This window comes from Gymnoscopelus braueri, assembly GCF_963280865.1.
Source record: "Gymnoscopelus braueri genome assembly, chromosome: 22".
NCBI classification, from domain to species: Eukaryota; Metazoa; Chordata; class Actinopteri; order Myctophiformes; family Myctophidae; genus Gymnoscopelus; species Gymnoscopelus braueri.
Window position 1 is genome coordinate 25,860,274 of NC_137624.1, and position 20,610 is coordinate 25,880,883.

The 20,610-nt window shown below is 40.3% G+C and overlaps 2 protein-coding genes across 2 annotated transcripts in view; one reads left to right on the forward strand and one right to left on the reverse strand.

Moving 5' to 3' along the window:
- Positions 1 to 2,393: 2,393 nt before the first annotated feature.
- On the reverse strand, positions 2,394 to 3,200 carry LOC308078915 (store-operated calcium entry-associated regulatory factor-like; the record flags this gene model as incomplete). The annotated part of the gene is made up of 1 exon (XM_080420256.1): positions 2,394 to 3,200. The coding sequence occupies one exon, from the start codon at positions 3,198 to 3,200 to the stop codon at positions 2,394 to 2,396; it is 807 nt and encodes a 268-aa protein (XP_080276382.1).
- Positions 3,201 to 7,548: 4,348 nt separating this feature from the next.
- The window catches only part of znf618 (zinc finger protein 618), a 54,809-nt gene continuing 41,747 nt past the window's right edge, over positions 7,549 to 20,610 (forward strand). Inside the window, 1 exon segment of the mRNA XM_080420014.1 lies at positions 7,549 to 7,985. The gene's annotated coding sequence lies outside the window, so the exon portion shown is untranslated.

The window sequence follows — 20,610 nt, forward strand, 5'->3', positions numbered from 1 at the left end:
CTGAAGGGGGTAAGGTGTGCTGTGACAGGCTGCTCACTAGGAAGGGTAGAGGAGAGCTGAGCTAGCAAGCAAGAGCATGAGACAGAGTGGAAGAAGAGGCTAGAGGGCAAAGTGGCGCACAAGAGGGTAGTGGCGTTTTATTTTTATGTTTTATTTTACGACGTCGGCATGTAAGCGGCTATCACGCTACCAGTAGGCAAGGGAGTCCCTGAATATTGTTTGGGGAATTCTATTCACATTTGGCCATGACTTGATATTATCAATAAGACATCTATCTGCATGGAGGGCATGGCATTATTAGACTATGGCCTTTTTTGGTACACCCTGTACATCCAGATTTTTTATGCACCTTGCTAGTGGGTGAAGTTTCTTCCTAACACCAAGGTTTATTATCATTTTGATTTTTTTCTTTTTGACTTTTTGTTTTAAATTTTAGTTTGCTAGTTTAGTTTAATTAGTATTTTTTGAAAAGGCTTAATTTTCGTCAGTGGGGTTAATCTCCTGAGAGAACCCATTTATGTTGTCATTTACTTTGTTATTTATCTTTCTCCTCAAAACAAACTCTAGCTCCAGTACGTTCCCCTTCAGAACTTTAGATTTTTTTGGAAATCTACCCATCTACAGTAGTTCTCCCATCTCGAAATCTCCACCAGGCAATTATGTTTTAGCCGCTGTTTGTTTGTTTGTCACACACTTATTTTGTTAGGACTTTGATTTATAATGGAAGTCAGTGGTGGTTGAATCGGGCTCCGGCTGAATACCCAGCCAGATCTATGGCTGGGTAAGGTTCTCAACCTGGGGGTCTCCAGATGACAGTGAAGTGACAATTATAGGACTTTTAATACCTAAAAAAAGAAAAAGACCATTGTAACTCTTATGGCCTCCCGGCATGTGCCACACAGCTTCTATTCTGTCTCGGTTCCTCCAAACCCCGATGCAGTGTATGTCCTAGTGCTGGTTGACTTTATAAGGCAGTGGAAGTTATAGCCTGGATTGGCACGAGGACAGTGTGGAGAAGGCCCAGTGAGGATTTTGTACAGTATGTATAGCAGTAGCAGCAATAGCACAGCTCCTGCTCAATCGTTTCATTGTCATTGTTGTGACCAACTAAATTTGTCCCAATACCGCCTTCAGTCCAGTCACGGTGGCGTCTGGACTCACCAAAAGTTTGTCTTGACGCATAATACCCCAAAGTCACCCGTGTGTCTATTATGTGTATTTCCTAATTCCTTGTTTTTATGTTCTTAAAGGTGTGCTAACGTGCGTGCTGTTGCATCTCTCGGGGTGTTCAATTTATCAATGAGTAGCGTGACGTGACCCACCACCAATGCGTCCCCTTGTGGCTTGGCGGTGCAATAACACCACCATATAAGGAATAATAGTCAAATAAATCAAAAACACCCATATTGGCTCTTACAGTCACTGCTCCTAACACACTTCTGACGTTTGAGTGGAGAAACGTCACCGCTGAATGATATCTTTGGAAGCTAGATTGTAGGAAAATCGCACACTGCGTTCATGATTTCAGACATTTTGTTCAAAACTGACCTATCCTGCAAACTTTGGAAGCCAATTTTGGAATATGGAATATGAAATATTCATCCGTCTTGATCACATGACTATAGAGATACCGTGAACCGATTTCCGTGATTTTTGGACAGAATCTGAAAATTAGTTTTACAAAAGTCAGCCTCCTGGTGGCGCTCTAAAAGGCAGATGTGAAAAATGCAGGGCAAAGTATTTTCCTTGGCCTCTAAGGAGTGTGCGTGCAAAGTCTCACACAGATCGGTGCAGTTATAGGTAAAACGTGAACGTTATAGTGCCACCATGAGGCTGATTTGAACTTTATCAAGTGTAATTTCTTCCTTGGCCTAATGGGAATGTGCGTGCAAAATTTCACTGGAATCACATGCTGCGTTCATGATTTGAGGCATTTTGTTCAAAACGAACCAATCCTGCAAACTTTGTAAGTCAATCTTAGCCAATCAGGATGGAATATGGACAGTCGGACAGATCCGTGTTGATCACATGACTATAGAGATACTGTGTACCGATTTGCGTGATGTTTGGACAAAATCTCTAGGAGTAAATTTAAAAAAATGTTTTGCAAAAATGTAATCTGAAAACTTCGGGGCAGAGGTTCGGCTTTGGCTTCCAGGGAGTGTGTGTGCACAGTTTCACAGCGACCGGGCCAACAGTGCCGGAGATTAGATTCACGGACACACGGACACACAGACGGACGGACGGACAGGGTGAAAAATATAGGCTTTCGGCCTGGCGGAGACAAAAGATCTGTCAGTCTCATACAAAAAAGGAGGGGTAACTTCCTTGGCCTAATGGCAATGTTCACAATAGGTGCTGGGTTGGTCCAGACGGTTTGTGACACACAGCTTCTATCTTCTCGTGGTTCCTCCAAACCCTGATGCAGTGTGTGATGTCTCAGGGCTGGAGTTGGTGGGTTCGGGTTCGGTGTGGTTGTAGCTGTAGGGCGAACAGGTACCCCAGCATCCCTCCTGTCCCTCCAGGTATCCCAGCATCCCTCCTGTCCCCAGGCCTGTCCAGAAGCCACCCCCTGTTCCTGTGGAAGCACAGCCTCCTGGGTAATCATCTTGGAAGCCATGGCCTGGCTTGGCACCAGGATAGTGTGGAGATTGAGACGGCCCAGTGAAGTCTCCAGTGAGGAGTTTGTACACACCATAGGCTAGCAGTAGCAGCAGTAGCACAGTCACAGTAGCAGCAGTAGCACAGTCACAGGCAGTAGCACAGTAGCACAAATCGCTGGCTTTTTGTGCTCTACTGCGGCCCGCCTCCGTCAGCTCCAGCTTGTACTCCAACCCACAGGAGCCCTTCAGGACGAAGGGATCATTTGGATGGCTGTAGCCCTCACAGCTGACCTCGATATGACCAAACCGGTATGAAATGCCCATGTCTGTCTTACACTCCCACTGTGCATCAACTCCGTCCCATCCTTTATTCACACACTGGACCACTTCAGGAACAAAGGCCCGGCAGCCTGCAGAGCCGCCAACACATTTGAGCTGGGGGTCAGGGCTGGACCGGCGGCCTGTGGTGTAGTGGTCCTTATAAAGTGTCAACGCTTCAACATCACGTAGCGACACCCTTTCTCCTGGAACTTCATTCCAACTCCTGACGTGAACCACAAATAGAAGCTGAACAAGCAATATGATAAATCGTTTCATTGTCAAAAGGTGAAGACTGGCTGCGCTGGTCCTATTTATACTGCGCCTAGCGGGATGCCTGTGCCATCCCACTGCTCACAATGACTCAGCCATAACCATATATAGAGTTAACACTACATCTATGCCCAAATATGGTGTATGTCATCTAATGTATCTGTATCTGTATAAGAGTCAAATGTTTCAGCTGACTCCATATAGTTTATGGAGCTCAAAGTCGACCATGACCATTTATGGAGTAATGACGTTACTCAAATTGACACTCTTGCCCTCTGCTAGTATGTAACAGTATGATTTGAATTTGAGATTCATATATAGAGATGCATATATTTTTCCGGCCAAAGAATAAGGGAGTGTGGTGGAAGAGGGATATCCTGGGTTTGCACGCCTGGATGACGTATTTACGCTTTTATGTAGATCCCAGTGGAGAGCATGTACTGTGACAGGTTTCCTTCTTTGAAGAACACAGAGTGTGGCTAATTGCATTTTAGGAAAAAAAGAAAAAGAAAAACAAGCAGCCAACCGAAAAGTGAATTACTTCACAGCCTTCCTACAAATGTACTTAAAAGTAAGATATTTGTCTTGGAAATGTATTTAAGAAAAAGTAATAAGTATTAAAAATATTTTTAAGTAAAGTGCAGATACTGATCTGTACATAAGTACAGTACTCAAGAAAATGTACCCTGTCCACCACTGACCCTTACCATAGCCCTAACCCTTCCAGTATGACCCGGAAACCAAGAGACTACAGTGGAAGACCCGAACTTCACCCAAACCCAAGAAGGGGCCATGAGTTTGTGCCTCAGGGTCTCAAGTTGATGATGCAATTTGCCCATGTGTGGTCTAGCCCTATGGAATGCATGTGCAGAAAAAACATATTTGAAATATTGATTTGATGCTCATATTAACCTTAGGAAGTATTAAGTTGTTTTCAATTTTCATATACATTCCATAAATTCCATTGGGCTAGACCACACATGGACACAAGGGCGCCGATACTGCGGGTGCTTCGGGGCTAAAGCACCCAGGGGAAATGAAGGGCACCCATCACAAACTCATCACAAAAAAAGAAAAAGAAAAAAAAAACACTTACATCTTCACATGAGTGAGTACATTTTTGGTACCAAATTAACTGCATTAAAGTAACAAAACCCCCCTATGAAGGTAACAAACCCGGAAAATAACCACAAATTTTCGCGCGCGTGCGGACGCAAATTGGCGCCCCTGCATGGACAAATTACATCATCAACTTGCGATGGGCATTGCCATAGATATATATAAAGGCTAGATGACTCACCCGCGCTGCTGGCCAATGGAGTACGACGTTGCCACATGGCGGCCATCTTGAAACAGTCATTCATAACATTATGTCTATGGAGCATATACTTTAAAATAACCATAGCGTGCTCAATTTTCTTCCGATTTTCAAACGGTTTGGTGTGTTGTAAACACCAAAGATGTAATAAAATTATAAAATTATAAAAAATAAAAAAAAACATGATTATAATTATAAGTATGCAGTATCATAACTACATCTTTGGTGTTTACAATACACCAAACCGTTTGAAAATCAGATGAAAATTGAGCACGCTATGGTTATTTCAAAGTATATGCACCATAGACATAATGTTATGAATGACTGTTTCAAGATGGCCGCGGTTGAGCTACGCTTGCGCCGTCCCCTTGAGCCATCTAGCCTTTATATATATCTATGGGCATTGCCCATATTGAGTGAAGGGACTCCCTCTATCTTTGGTGTTTCGCCCAGGTGGGCGTGGTTTTGAGGTAAAGTTAAGGCAGTGGATCCCAAACAGTGGGTCGGGACCCATTTGTGGGTTGTGGACCTATTTGTATGGGTTGAGACTCGCAAGTAAATATCCCTTTTTTTTACTTATTTAAAAAGATATATATATATTTCAAAAGATTTGCCTTTTTTGTTTTCACAATTATTCACAAAAAAATCGCGACGCATTGTGAGCTTGTAGATCGGCTATTTTCACTACTTTGGGTCCCGGGAGGACATCACATTTCTCTATTGGGTCACGATCAAAAAAGTTTGGGAACCACTGGGTTAAAAAAATATTATTTTTTTTTTTCATTTTTTTTTTTGAAAAATATTTTCGCTCCTGTTTTAGGATTATTACGGTCATTTCCGGGTAGCGCGGTCAAATTATTAGTTACGTTAATGTTTGGGCTGGGATGCTTTCCAGCAGGGGCCTCAGTGCGGCTGCAGAGTTCATGTGCAGGGCTGGGCTGCTGAAACAGTGAAACGCTCCCCCCCGTTGACAAAACACCCCCCCCCCCCCCCCCCGTTGACAAAACGCCCAGGTGGGGGGGGGCCGGTCCCATAGAGGTATAATATAACTAGAGGGCGGATTGCCCCGCCCCCAGCTATCATTTCAATGAATGTGCTCAGTGGCGTTTTGAAGCACCCGGAAACCTGCCGGAAGTAGAATTATTGGTTCGATTTTGACTCCCCATAGAGTTATGAGCATGCGCACTAGTGTCCTTTTTGCGTTCTACGGCAGCCCGTGTGTCAAGGATTGAACGCGAGATATTTATTAAATACACTCGAGATGCATATTTATATGTAAATGCATATGTATGTATGTATAATATGTTTACATATTTATATGTATAAATATAAATATCTCTCAGTATGTTTTGCGCGTGCATGTATTTCTCCCCGCCTGCAGTTCCAGCTTTGGCCACTGGGGTGGCAGCTTCAATGTTTCTCAGCAACTCTGGGGGCTTGGCCGGTCCGGACCAAAATGCCAGGGCTGAATTTTGGTCCCAGTCCGGCCCTGCGGCACGCCCACCTGGGCGAAACACCAAAGAAAGAGGGAGTCCCAATGAGTGAAAGATTAACTATTTCTAAACTAAATAGAATATTTAAGGTGTTTTTAATTTTCCATTTTAGTTATAGAGGACGATTATAATATATTAAGGCATATTTGGCATATTAGCCAGGGATCCTTTTAAGACCACTCAAAACAAACTGATCAGGTACTAAACAGTGGTGGAAAAAGTACTCAAATGTTTTAGCAAATGTATCAATACTTATAATAATAATTGTAGATCTGCTATTTTCAAATTGCCAAAATGTGTATAGAGTTGAAGTCGTTAAAGTATGTTTTGTAAGATAATCAGAATCTACTTAGTAACCTTATTATAATTGTAGTGGAGTAAGTACTGAAAAAAAGTGAGTGATGCCCACATCATGCAGAGGGAGCCGTTGCAAACTGTTAATAAAGTATTCAATCAATCAATCAATCAATCAATACTATAATTCACAAAACATAAATATCCAAGTCTTAAAGAGACATTTTTAATATTTTTTTATTGATCCTTGTTATGATCAGAATTCAAAACAGTTTAAAATAGTTCAAATAACACAACAATATGTGGGTTTTAGCTATCCTATAGACAAATATTATCTAAGATTCTCACACTTATTCACATGCCTGCAAAGCAAGTAGAAATAAAAGGAAAAAAACAGGCAAGTTCAAAAGGTTCTGCAACTTGTGGCCAAATATATTCTCAAAACGCAAAAGATAAATTATACATTTGTTTTAATTCCAATGGCATTTTCTATTTTGAAATCAAAACTTGTTGGCCAAAAAAAATCTTTCCATTGAGAAAGAGTTGGCTTCTGCCCCGCGACGCTGCAGCTTTAGTATCAAAATCAGGGATGTCAATTTTACACCGAGTGAATGCATAGATTATGAGAAAACTAGCCATTCTCCAGGAACAGAGTTAGGGACGGACCAATATTAAATTAGTCACTATGTTATTAGCCTTTTATTATTATGATTATTTATTTATCTATCAATCATTTTTCATTGTCAACTCGAATGGGAATAGTTAGAAACCTGTTTTAAAATATGTACCCATTACATATTTAACAGCAGACTTGCACATTACTTTATCTAAACAGTTCCTTATGCGAAAACGGGATAGAACGTCATATCTTGAACATAAGTGCTAATTAAAGATGTTGGTTTCATAATTCCTACCAACACTTTAGAAAGTGTTTGTTAAAAAAACAACATGCGAAGCCATGCAAATGTGTGTATACTTTCTTTTACTGATTTAATGTCTATATTATAGGCGTAGGTTTAAAACCTATATCCTATATAAAGTATTTTTTGCAGCCTGCTCAGGTTAATCTCAGTAAAATTTCACTATCTTTTTTTATTTTGCCTAATTTTCAACTTCACCAACCAACCCTGTGTAACGTTATGGTCGCACAGCCCTTTCTCTCAATCCCAGAATTTTTTCTTTTTTTTTCAAATCATTTTTTTCTCTTTTTTTTCCTTCCTGTCATGCAGACTAATATAACTGGCCGGCGCTGCAATTTCGGAATCTGTCCTACAGTCCTCGTATATGGCGGACGAAAAAATTTCCACAAGAGGAACCGCAACAACACACAAGTGTGTGTGCGGCGCGCGTGTGTGTGTATGTGAGAGTGTAACAAAATGTGTGTGCACGGGGGGGCAACAACGCAGACTGTACAAGCAGCACAGCGCGGACCAGAGAGAGATTTTGTTTTGTTTTTTCACGTCATGACGACTCAAATTGGAAAATGTCGCTCTGTTTGAGGCAATAAAGCGCGTCTGCGTCTAAACATTTTTTGGGGGAAATTCTGAAACAAGTCAATTTTTAGAGAGAATCGTGGAGTCGTCAGTTATTGTGTTGTGTTTGTGTTGTGTTTGTCCTCTGCTCGAGGAAAAGAGAAGGTTTTTTTTAGCTGCTGACTCGTATGAGCTACATCGTTGCCACCGGGAGGTACGTCAAACAAACCACTATATTATTGTTTCTGATTCTAGAAACAAAATTGTAGAATTTCGCAAGGGCCGCAATTAAAGCTTATAGTGCTCGCAGCCGGCTCTCATTCTTCCGTGTTGATTAATCATATCTGACGGTGGCACTTATTAAATGTATGAAATGTTGCTACTATTCTATATGTCAGGGTGCTGCTTTTTTAGAAGCCATCCTAAAACAGACCTAATAATAATCTGTTGATTCTTGTCCCCTCTTTTTTTCTCCTTTTTTAAAACGGCAAATAACAAATAAAGTTTTCGGCTGATTTGGCTTAAACTACCCCCGGTTATGCACCATAGTGTACTTTTAATAAAGCACTTATGAGATGCTTTGTCCATTCTGAAAGAGCGTGGGAACATAACATGAAGGACAAGGAGGGGAGGAACAATTCTCAAACACAAAAACCTCCTGCAGCCATGTTTTGTGAATTTGCCTGCAAATTTTGACCAAAGCTTGTGGCTTGTTCACGTCATACATGCGCTGGTTTAATACTTTTGGCAACATGTGATATATATATTTAACTAGCAGTAGAATCATTACCTGGGGAGAAAAAAACGCAAAGCTCAGCACCTTGTCAAATAACATTTTGACTTCTATTTTCCCCAAAAATAAAGACAGGGTTTTGATTCCTTTTATTTGTGGAGTTGGCGCCACCTGTAGGTGGTCATTTTGGGAAAGAATTACGAAATTGTAATTGGACTACTTTGAAATTTGTTTAGTTTTGTGGAGGCTTATCTGTTTATGCACATGTTGCCCAAAATATGTAAAATAACACATGCATGTTTACATGTTGTGTACATGCATGCCACAGTTGTTTGACACACTATTACTTTTTTTACTTAATTCACTCGAACATAATTATACATTTATACATACATTTAAAAATATATTTTCAAAACCTTGATTATGTACAATATATTTTCACAAGTACAAGTGTATGTTTGTTCTGTTCTTTCTGATGCTTCTATACTGACTGCCAGGGAATGTACAACAACTTGAATTTTGTTGCTTATTGTTGGTGTGATATACAGGCTGTCCTTTGTGGTGTCTCATAATTACATAAGCTGCAACAATCCACTCTGATGCCTGTAAAGCTATACTACTTTTGATGGCTGACATCAACAAACAGAGAGAGAGGGGTGTGTGTGTGTGTGTGTGTGTGTGTGTGTGTGTGTGTGTGTGTGTGTGTGTGTGTGTGTGTGTGTGTGTGTGTGTGAGAGACAGTGTGTACACGTGTGTGTGCCCATGGAAATAGGATTGTGGTGCTGATGCGCAATTGTTAACCAATTAAACCCCAGCATGTCTATTCTGGGGAAAACTTTAGCTGAAAATAGACAATCGAGCTTGTCTATCGGCTATTTGATGTATAGGGGAAAAAATGAAAAGGACATTAGTATAGAGCCCTGTGGAACTCCGCTCAGCAACGCATGGGATTTCTTTGAGTGGTTAAGCATAGGGGAGCAATGTGCACCAACTCTGTAAATGTGTAAGAGGGACAACAAAACTTAACACATAATAGTGAACTGAATGGTGGCGAAAGAATTCAGGAGGAAGACAGTGTCAGCACATTTTTAGGACAGGAAAAAACAATCAACCAATCTCTGCACTGTTTACACAAATCTTGTGGATGCAAAAACAATTTCCCATCTTGCATGGCTTGCTTTTATTGTAAGGGAATCTGTGAAAGCCATTTTCCGCTGTGTGTAATTTTAGCATTGACCTTCAGAACTGTATAAATTTAAATAGTTGATGGAACATTTTATGCTTTGCCTGATGAATCTGAGAATTAATTCAACTTTTATAGGCTTAGGTATCTAATCAAAAAAAGTACTAGGGGGCGTTAATGATATTCAGAAATTATACAGAAGCAACTTGCATGATTTAGGAGTGAAGAGAAGGGATTGTTTGAAATCAGAATGCTAAAGGAACCAGGATGCAAAGCCCTCAGATAAAAATGATACTAAGTTTGTTTTTTAATTAAATACGCCTTAGACCATGATTATACATTTGATGACAACAATTATGTTGACCATTGGGAATGCCTGACGTTGTATTATCAAATATTAAATCACAAAAGCGGTCCCCCTCAGGCAGAAGGTAGTGGACAAATGAGACTGAATGCATTTGCTGTATTTGTGGCTCAAATGATCATTAATTTATCATATAGGTAGTTTCTTTATTGTAAGATGTATGCTATAGGAAGTCACTACCTAAATGCCGTGTCAACTATCTATTATATGAATATGATTACAAAATTGTTATGTGAGCGTCGCTGTGTCTTAAGGAAAACACAACCCCTGTGGGCGTAATAAATGTATTTGAACACCTTATGCCCCTGTAGTTTTAGTATTCTCAGAGGCATGTTGCAAATGTCTCAAAATGGCATCACTCAAATTAGACTCGAGGGAATGGCTTTTCAGGGGTTTGGGGCTGCTGCATTAAAAAATTCTGTGCATTCTGCACATATTCTTTTTGCCTGCCTCTCCCTTTTTAAAAAAACGAACCTTATTGGTCTCATGAATAATGCATAAAGACTTTCAATTGCTGCAGCAAAAGAAAATTAGGCCTGTTTTGCGTGCGGTGCCTATGTACGCAGAACATTTTTTGTGATGTTGATTATTTTTCTGGAAGGTAGAGCAATGGCTGTGCTGCGTCTCTGAAAATACAAATTTTCAGCAAAGCAAATCTCATTTTCTGTGAGTGAAAATGGGAGGGGTGAAACTCCTATGGGTTTTAATGAATCCATAAATCACAATGCTTGCAGGTTTGCTCTGGCTGCCTCGGTCTGCAGTGCAATTTTGATTTTCATCAAAAATTTAATCTGCCAGCCTACAAGGGGCTTAGCAGCAGACTGGATGCCGGCTTGAATTTCTAATTTTAGGGCCTGATCTTTCAGGATTTATTTTGGTATAATTCAAGGCTGCTTTTCAATATCTCCAGTTATTAAATTTTAATTCATGGCATTACCATATAGATTGAAAAAGGTTTTTATGGGGGTTTTGGAGTGCACAAGGACGGAATTCTATTCTACTATATGGCACACTTTCCTTTTTTCCCAGAGCAATCTAGAGGGGGTGGGTGGAATTCTGTCATTTCTCTGCATTATTGCTTTTTGAAATTGTTTTTCGTGAGCCATCTTTGGCGACAGTTATTGTGAAAGAAAGGATCATTTACATTTGTTCAAGGGAAAAGGGGTAGCATATAGCGAAGTATTTAGGCTAAAACAGGTTTTGGTTCCCCCTTGCCACTGACTTTTTTTGGTTATTGCAAATATTGCACAGTGAAGCAGTACCCTTTTACATTTTTACAGACATATTTCAGCTGATTCTTATTTTCAATTTCCCTGGAACATCAAGGTTATGATGAGCCTTGTCTTTCACTTTCTTTAAACCCTCTAAACGTCCTTTACTGGAGTTCCCCAGGGATCTACTTGGTCCGCTCTTTTTTCCCCTCTATACACAAAATCCCTTTGCTGATCTTCGCTGATTAGCTGATCTACAAGCTCACTCCAGAATTGGGAATGGTGCTGAGGTTCATGTGTATGATGCATTTTAGATATTATTACAGTTTATTTTACATTGTTGGGCACCGGTCTACCCGGGAACGATGCAAGTTGGGTATGCATGCCCCACCCGGTTATGCAATCAGGGTTGCCAGATCTGCTTATTATAATTTCCCGCAAGATTTTATTTGAAAATAGCCGATCTACAAGCTCACAATGCGTCGCATCACAACGCGTTGTGAGCTTGTACATCTGCTATTTTCAAATAGCTGATGTATATGTTAAAGTGCTCATGTGGCCCATAGTCGCTGCTTTTGAGCTGGTTTTCCTAGACCTGGTTGCTTGTTTCTCTCACAGAATCTGGCAACACTGTATGCAATATCCATTGTTAGAATACAATACACGTTGTACCCGTCTGTCCGTCTGTGTCCCTTTTATGCCCATATATGAAGTTTTGTGTGCGGCATGCCAAATATAGTGTACATAGAGGGAGCTATATAAAAACTAGAGAACAGATGGAAAATCCCCGCCCATTCATTTCAATGAAAGTTGTTCACCCATGCAGTGAACGGAAGTACACTCCTTCTGGGGTTGGCGCCACCTTTTGGTGCCAATAGAGCAGGCGCACGAGGGTTTCAGGCCATAGGCTTCACAAATCCCCTGTGGGCCGCTCGGCGCATCGCTCCCTTGGGGTTCGAAGTCAGTCGGTCGGGCGGTTAGATGTGCTTGTGACTCTTACTCACTGACTCAATGACTCGCTCGCTCACTCACAGAGATTTTGTGAATGTATAGATAGATGGATAGATGCAGAACATACTGATGTGGATGTTAAAGCAAGTAGGAGCACCAGGATTATCCTAGTAGTGCAGTGATTGATTTGGTTCATTGTTGTGCAGGGACAGACACAGTAGTGCCCACAATTAGGCCAATTATTTTAAGTACCTCAGTCAGTACAGTGCAGAATACTGAATTGTGAATAAGTGCATCATAGAGATGTATTTCCCTGCGTGTGTGTGGACTCCCAGACAACTCCAGCAACATGGCAAATAATAAGCTTTGTGCAGTACGTCTCGCTAGCACATTGTGGTTAATATCCATGTGCTGACATTTAACAAAAACAGCTGCCCCCAATAATGACCAGAACGAGTCTATTGTAAATGTGCTTGCCTCCTGCAAAACTGGTTTCATAAATGGAAATTATCCACAGAGTGACAAACCCATTCACACATTGCCTAAAGTTAAACTGTTAACCACTTAAGCCCTATATACTTTGTTATGCAACGAGTAGCTATAATAGCCGATCTACAAGCCAGCAATGTGTCGCAGCACGGCGCATTCTGAGCTTGTGGATCAGCTGTTTTTGCTTTTTATTCATATTTTGTTTTCGAAATGTTACATTTTTTGAAATCTTTGAACATGTTTACCTATAATGATATGTTGAAAATGGGGACACCAGGTTGAAAGTAGTGGTTAAGCTTTCTGCAGTGGTACTTGTGATAGATCTCTGCTAAAGCTCAGGTGAAAATGAAATTGATGGAATACAATGACCCCATTTCATGGTTGATGTGGCATGGAGGAGCTCTGGGTTAATTCTATTGGCTTTTTGTTTTGGCTCATCAACTTGTGCTTTTAAATGTAGCCTAATGACCACTGATATACATATTTCATTATCTGGAGAGGGCACAGGAAATACCCGCCCACTCATTTCAATGAAACTTGCTCACCCAGCGCATAGGCTACTTGAGACCGCCGAGACAATTAAAGGATGACTTCACCTATTTTCAACCACATTTTTTTTCATGTTTGGTCCTCACTAATGCTAGTGATAAAATGGTAAAAAAAAATCCACTCGGCCTGTGTCTCATAGAAGGGCTGTGGACACTTCATAAACCCGCCGACCAGTGACATCATCGTTAGGCAGGTTTTTTTTTCTTCCAAACAAGATTTCAATTTGTATTTGTATTTATTAATAACGCGAGAACAATGGCTTCCAGCATGCAAACTTTCCAGGAATAGAAACACAGCCTTTCTATTTGCTTGGATTCCCCATCGATGATGTCACTGATCGGCGGGTTTCTGAACTGTCCACAGCCCTCCTCTGAAACACAGGCCGAGTTAACAGAAATGGTGGCATATTATAATGAGCATTACAGTGAGGACCAATTATATGAAGATTGACAATGGGTGAAGTAGGTCCTTGAAGCGTTATTCTACACTTCGTTGCACAACGGTGTCGTGCAGTAGTCGATCTACAAGCTCACAACACATTGCATTTTTGCAACATGTTGTTATAGCCTTGTAGATCGGCTAAATCTCGATTGAATCGATTAGTTTGATTAACTGTTGCACCTCTAGTTAACATACGTGATCTTTTTGTTTATTTAGGTATAATGTGCTTTTGAAAATACTAGACAGAAGGGCACTCGGCTGGCAGCGGTAAAGTACCTGTCCACCACCGCAGAGACTAGATGAGTTTGAATCCTCCGCAGGGCAGGGCATATGATCCCGCTTGGATGAGAATACAAATACAAAGGGGCCTCCTCACTGGCCGGTGAGCCAGCGGGGATGAAGAGCATTGACAATACACAAGAGGGCCTGATGGGGAATGCAGAAATTGGTATAACGACTAAATTGGGAGAAAATAAGTGGGGGAAATAATTGGCTACTCTAAATTATATAAAAAAGGAAGAGAAAAAATAACAGAAATTTGCAGACAGAAAAAAAGGTCACATGACAAAGAGATCCATCATGTGCCTGAGTGTATTAGTAATGGAAATTAACCCATTAAAACGGGAAAGCATTTGTCACCACATTGGTTCTCAAACCAAGGTAAAAGTAGTTCATATAGCGTCACAATCATTTTAACCATTATTTTATACTTTGGTTATTCAAAAATAGCAGATATACAAGCTCACTCTATGAGCTTTTAGATCTTCTATTTTAGAAAAATCTTGAAGATTTGTGCAAATCTTTGAATATATATATATGTATATATATATATTTTTTTTTTACTCAAATCTTTGCTTCTGGGGGTCCCTGGAACAAAATGTTTTGAGATGGGGGCGGGTCCGCGGCCAAATACATAACAATTTGGGGGTCCTTGACATGAAAAAGTTTAAGAACCACTGCTCTCTAAATGTGTTGTCACGTGACAAAGAGATCAATCATGTGCCTGAGTGTATTAGTAATGGAAATGAAAGTAATTGAGTACTAGTCATTTTTAAGTTACGGCAGTTTCAGTGTGCTGCTAGCAGTGGTGGAAAGTAACTAATTACATTTACTCAAGTACTGTACTTAAGTACAATTTTGAGGTACTTTTACTTTACTGGAGTATTTCCAATTTTCAGTACTTTTACTTCTACTCCACTACATCTCAGAGGCAAATATTGTACTTTTACTCCACTACAATTATTTGAAAACTTTAGTTACTAGTTACTTTGCAGATATAAATGATTATGTTTTAAAACGTACATTAACTACTTCAGCCCTATTTTATACATAGGCTATTTGAAAATAGCAGATCTGCTATTTTCAAACATTTTAGTACTTTTACTTTTGGTACTTTTAAGTATATTTTGATACCAATACTTTTGTACCTTTACTCAAGTTAATTTTAAATTCCAGACTTTTACTTTACTTTACGTAACAGAGTATTTCTACAGTGCAATATTGATACTTTTACTTAAGTAAGAAATGTGAGTACTTTTTCCACCACTGGCTGCTAGTTGATCACATGATCACACTGACCTATGGGTTCAGTTCCTGCTGGAGACCCTGTGTTGCAACATGTGACGTTACACTCCACAGCTTTGTTGAGCTCTTCTCTAATGCAGCACTTTCAACCTGTGGGTCGGGACCCCCAGGGGGGTCACCACATGATTTTTTTTTGGGGGGGGGGAGGGTCCCCAGATGATAATTTTAAGTGACTTTTAAGACCTTTTTAATACCTAAAAGAAAAAGACTATTATTGCATCAAAACTATACTATTAAAACAGGTCAAACATCGGCCGAATTGTTCAATAATATAAGAAAGAGGCAAAAATGTAGAAAATAGCCGATCTATCTGTGGAACCGAGTCAAACTAAATGTAATGCCCGAACTCCTACATTCCAAGTGCTTATCAGGGTGGGGGGTCCCCAGTTCAAATATTATTTTTTGGGGGGGATCACGGCCTGAAGAAGGTTGAGAATGAGAGCCACTGCTCTAATGCAGTGGTTCTCACACTTTTTCATGCCAAGGACCCCCCAAATTGATATGCATTTGGCCCCGGACCCCCCCCCCCCCCCCCCCCATCTGAAAATGTTTTGCATCAGCGACGCCCTGAAGAGAAGATTTGTGTTTAAAAAAACATCTAAATTATTCAAAGGTTCCAATACTTTCAAGATTAAAAACAAACACGCGGCACTAAGTGACGGGCTGTGAGCTTGTAGATCTGCTATTTTTTTAACGGCCAAGGTATAAAATATGGATAAAGTGGTTGTGAGTGTGAAACTGTCTTAACAAATTTAGCTGGGGACCCCCTGAACCCTCCCCCCCGACCCCCCTCCCACTTTGAGAACCACTGCTCTAATGTGATTTACGAGAGACTAGCGATATGCTCAATATAAAAACCTTTTGGCCATCGATTGATCTGCAAGCATTTCAGTCCCGCAGGAATCTCAAGGATCAATACATCTTTCTCATAATTGTAATTGTTCTCTCCTGAATGGGGGAGATGGCAGTGTGTTGTTTTCTATGGCTTGTATACAGTTTCTTTTTTGTATTTTTTGAGTGTTCATTTGGTTTGGCATTTTTACTAGTATGCTGACAGAGAGGCGATATGAAAAACGTTGCGCACAGCAATGAACACATTCCATGATGGTGTGGAAATGTAGAGCTTCTTGGCAGATTTGAGATGTAGCTACATTATTGTGAATGACATTGGCCTGTACTGCACCAAAATGTGTCATTTTGACATTGGATGGAAAAGACGTGCGCTCGTATCCGTCATTCTGCTGTCATGTAGACTAGCTCAGTAGCTGTGCAAACTAAGTGCCTGTCTATTCTAGTAGCCAATTCATGACTTACTCACACATTGATAACAATTCAATTCACTCATATTTATGGTGTGTGTACAAAACAAGATCAAAAGCCTTTATTTGCCAGTGTTCCCTTGAGTGGTTCCCAAACTTTTTCATGCCAAGGACCCCCACAATTAATATGTATTTGGCTGCAGACCCCCATAATTTTTGTTCATACAAGATTTGTGTTAAAATGTTTAAAAATGATTTGGCATAATTATGATCCGACTATAATGACAAATTTATACTCATTTGAATAAATATTTCACGCCCATTAAGCACTGCAGTTCTTGGCATGAACGCACATACGCACACGTGTGCCCCTGGCGCGCGCGCACACACACACACACACACACACACACACACACACACACACACACACACACACACACACACACACACACACACACACACACACACACACACACACACACACACACACACACAGTGAGAGAGCGGTGCACAAAGAGTTTGTTCCATTATTAAAGGCTTAAATCTCAAATTGGAAATTGAAATAGACAGCAAACTTTAATAGGCCCTGAATTTGAAAAGGCATTTATAGAGCTGTGTATTACTGGAAAGTTCTACACTAGTGTACCTGTCCGGTGCCTAAAATTCAACACTTATCAATTTATGTTTGTCAATTATTTAAACTGCGTTTAAATAATTGATAACTCCAATATTTTTTGTTGTGAAGGCATGTCAAAATATTTAATTTGAAAACTTGTCTTTGTAAAAATGATTGCTACACTAAATGACTAAATGTCAGCAGACACCTTTTCTAATTAGTGTTTCTAATCATTGCTCTTTGTTCCAGTGAATGGAAATCTTAATGCTACAGCTACAATGACATTCTAGACAATTGTGTGTTTTGCAGCTGTATAGCAACAGTTTGCGGAAGGCCATTTCCTGTTTTCAGTATGGCAATAATATCCCCAGTGTCCCCCACACTCTCCCACATATAAATGGTCTGTTGAGATGAGTAGGCCTGTCACAAATCCTATATTAATCCACTAAGACCGGGAACGCATCTGTGTCATTCTAAGATTTCTTTCGCTATTCAAAAATAGCATATCTACAAGCTCATAGCGCGGCACTCGGTGCCGCGCTATGAGCTTGTAGAAATGCTATTTTTGAAAATTCTTGAAAATGTGGGCAAATCTAAGGGGTTTACACTAACGCCTGCCCACCTGCCCGGGGCAGGTAAATAAAATGGTCGGGCAGGTGAAGTTTGCTATCGGGTTGCCCGACCGGGCAGGTGCGCATTTTGAGTGAGGACGCAACCACATATCTGTTTTTAGACACTTGAACGTGGCCAGAGTGCTATTTAAAATAACAAGTGTGAACCCATATTCATAGCTATTTACTAGATATTTGGCATAAATGTTGAGGTATGACATTTTTTATCGTGCAGCTCCAGAACTCGCAAGTAGAAAAAAATAAGTGTTAAATTGAACAGTAATGCAAATTTTGCTTGCCATTTTATAATGGACGATTTACTTTTCGGGCAAGTGGGCAAGACCTGTGGGCAAGTAGAACATGACCTGTACTTGCCCGACGGGCAAGTGCCTCTGTGACCTTAGTGTCAACCCCACTATACTGGATATGTTTTAAAGCGGACATTTTTTACTCCGATCTGTGCTTCTGGGGGGGTCCCAAATATCCACTTATTTTGAGATGTGGTCCGCGGCCAAATGCATATCATTTTGGGTGGTCCTTGTCATGGAAAAGTTGGCGCACCACTGATATAACAACATAACTGTTGGGATTTAGAAAACATTTTTAGATTATGTATTTGGCCGCGGACCCCCATCTCAAAAGGTTTTGTTCCAGGGACCCCCCAGAAGCAAAGATTTGAGTTAGCTTTAAAAAACATATATATATATATATATATATATATATATATATATATATATATATATATATATTCAAAGATTTGCAACATTTTCACAATTTTTCTTAAAATGACACAGATGTGTTCCCGGTCTTAATGGATTAAATTGCCCAGAGGGTAGACCGATGGTGGGTGGACAGTGGTCACAAACGTAACATGCGAACTTGCAAGGTGCACCGTTGCTCCGATCCGCGCCAAACTTGGCACAAACACTGTTCAGGGGTCTGCCATGACAAAAGTCACACAGGGGCCACGTGTTGCCTCCAGAGGCCACATTATCGTCAGAATCGTTTTCCATTCATCTATATGAATTAAATTAATCTGTTGAATTTTTCATACATTTTCAAAAAATGCAGGGTTAGCAGATTCACAGATCGGCTATTTCCATATTTTTTTTCAATAATGTCGAAAGTATTACATTATTTCATAATTGTGGCTTACTTTGGCCATTGTACATTATTTATTTTTGATTATTGGCACCGCTCATTGTCAGTCATTTCTTTGCATATTGAAGTTATTAGTGTCATGTCTACCCTGTGTACATTCTTTGTTATACAAAGCCTAAAAGGCAAAAACGGAAATGTAATTTGTATTAATATACGTTTGTCAATGCCAAACACATAATTAAATCATTAATTAAAGTCATCAACTAACTTTCACAATGGTGACAGCTGGGGTTGGGGTTAGCGCAGGGCCGAGGGAACATAAACATGCTCCCACAAACACTGTAGCAGCAGCAATGTTCCAAAACTAGTGAAAGATATATTGTCTGTCGGATGGAAACATGCTATGTATATAGCAGATATACAAGCTCATGGTGTGGCACCGAGTGCTGTGCTATGAGCTTGTAGATCTGCTACTTTTGGAAAAATCTTAAATTTGTGCAAATCTTTGAATATATGCGTGTGTGTGTGTGTGTGTGTGTGTGTGTGTGTGTGTGTGTGTGTGTGTGTGTGAGAGAAAGCGAACATTTTTAACTCCGATCTGTGCTTCTGGGGGTCCCTGGAACAACATATTTTGTGATGGGGGTCCACGGCCAAATACATATAATTTTGGGTGGTCCTTGACATGGAAAAGTTGGAGCACCAATGATACTGTTAGGATTTAGAAAACATTTTTAGATATGTATTTGGCTTCCAACCCACATCTCAAAATGTTTTGTTCCAGGGACCCCCCAGAAGCCCCCTAGAAGTATTTGAGTTACAAATGTTCTCTTAAAAATATATATATATTCAAAGATTTGCACACATTTTCATGATAAAAAAAAAAACTGCAGATCTACAAGCTCACGAGTGCCCCGCTATGAGCTTGTATATCTGCTATTTTTGAATAGCCAAATAAATCTAAAAATGATTAGATGCGTTCCCGGATTGAATAGGTAAAAAAATGGCAAAAGTAGCAGATCTAACAGTACAAGCTCAAAACACGTCGCTTCGCACTGCGTTTCGAGCTTGAAGATCTGCTACTTTTGATGCTTTTGTGTGACGCTGTAGTGTGATCAAGTAGGGGAAAACACTTTAAAAAGTTAGAATATGGAGATAAGAGGTTTCTGCCCGACAGCAACGATATCCGAGAATAGTGGCGAGTGGCTCTGTGTACAGTAGTCCTTCTAGTCCACTAACTTCCTGTTTCTACCATGGCGGTCTCTCAATATAGTTTTTACTAGGATGGCAGGGGTAGAGGAGAGGTCATTGTGGCAAGGCAGGGGTAGAGTTTTTATGTATTATGTTTATTTGGGAGGGACGGCACATATTAATGAACACCACACATACAATGCAATGTAATTACGCCGGATTTAGCAAGAATGCTAATTTCCATCCGTAGTCCCCATACAGAAAGTGAGCAACATTACAAAAAGAGCACATATAAAAACATTACTAAAAGGGTACAAACAGAAGAGAAAAAAGCAACAGTAAATTAACGTTTGATTGTCCATGATCCATCCTTTTAGTTGGACCTTAAAAGATGAGGATGGACACTCTTATGTTAGTGGGTAGTTTGGAGTAAGGTAGGATGGCAGGGGTAGCCAGCCTTGAGATCTCTTTGGTAAGGCAGGGGTAGAGGAGAGATTGATTGAATACTTTATTAGCAGTTTGCTACAGTTCAATACAAGGTCTGCTAAGAGGATTTTAA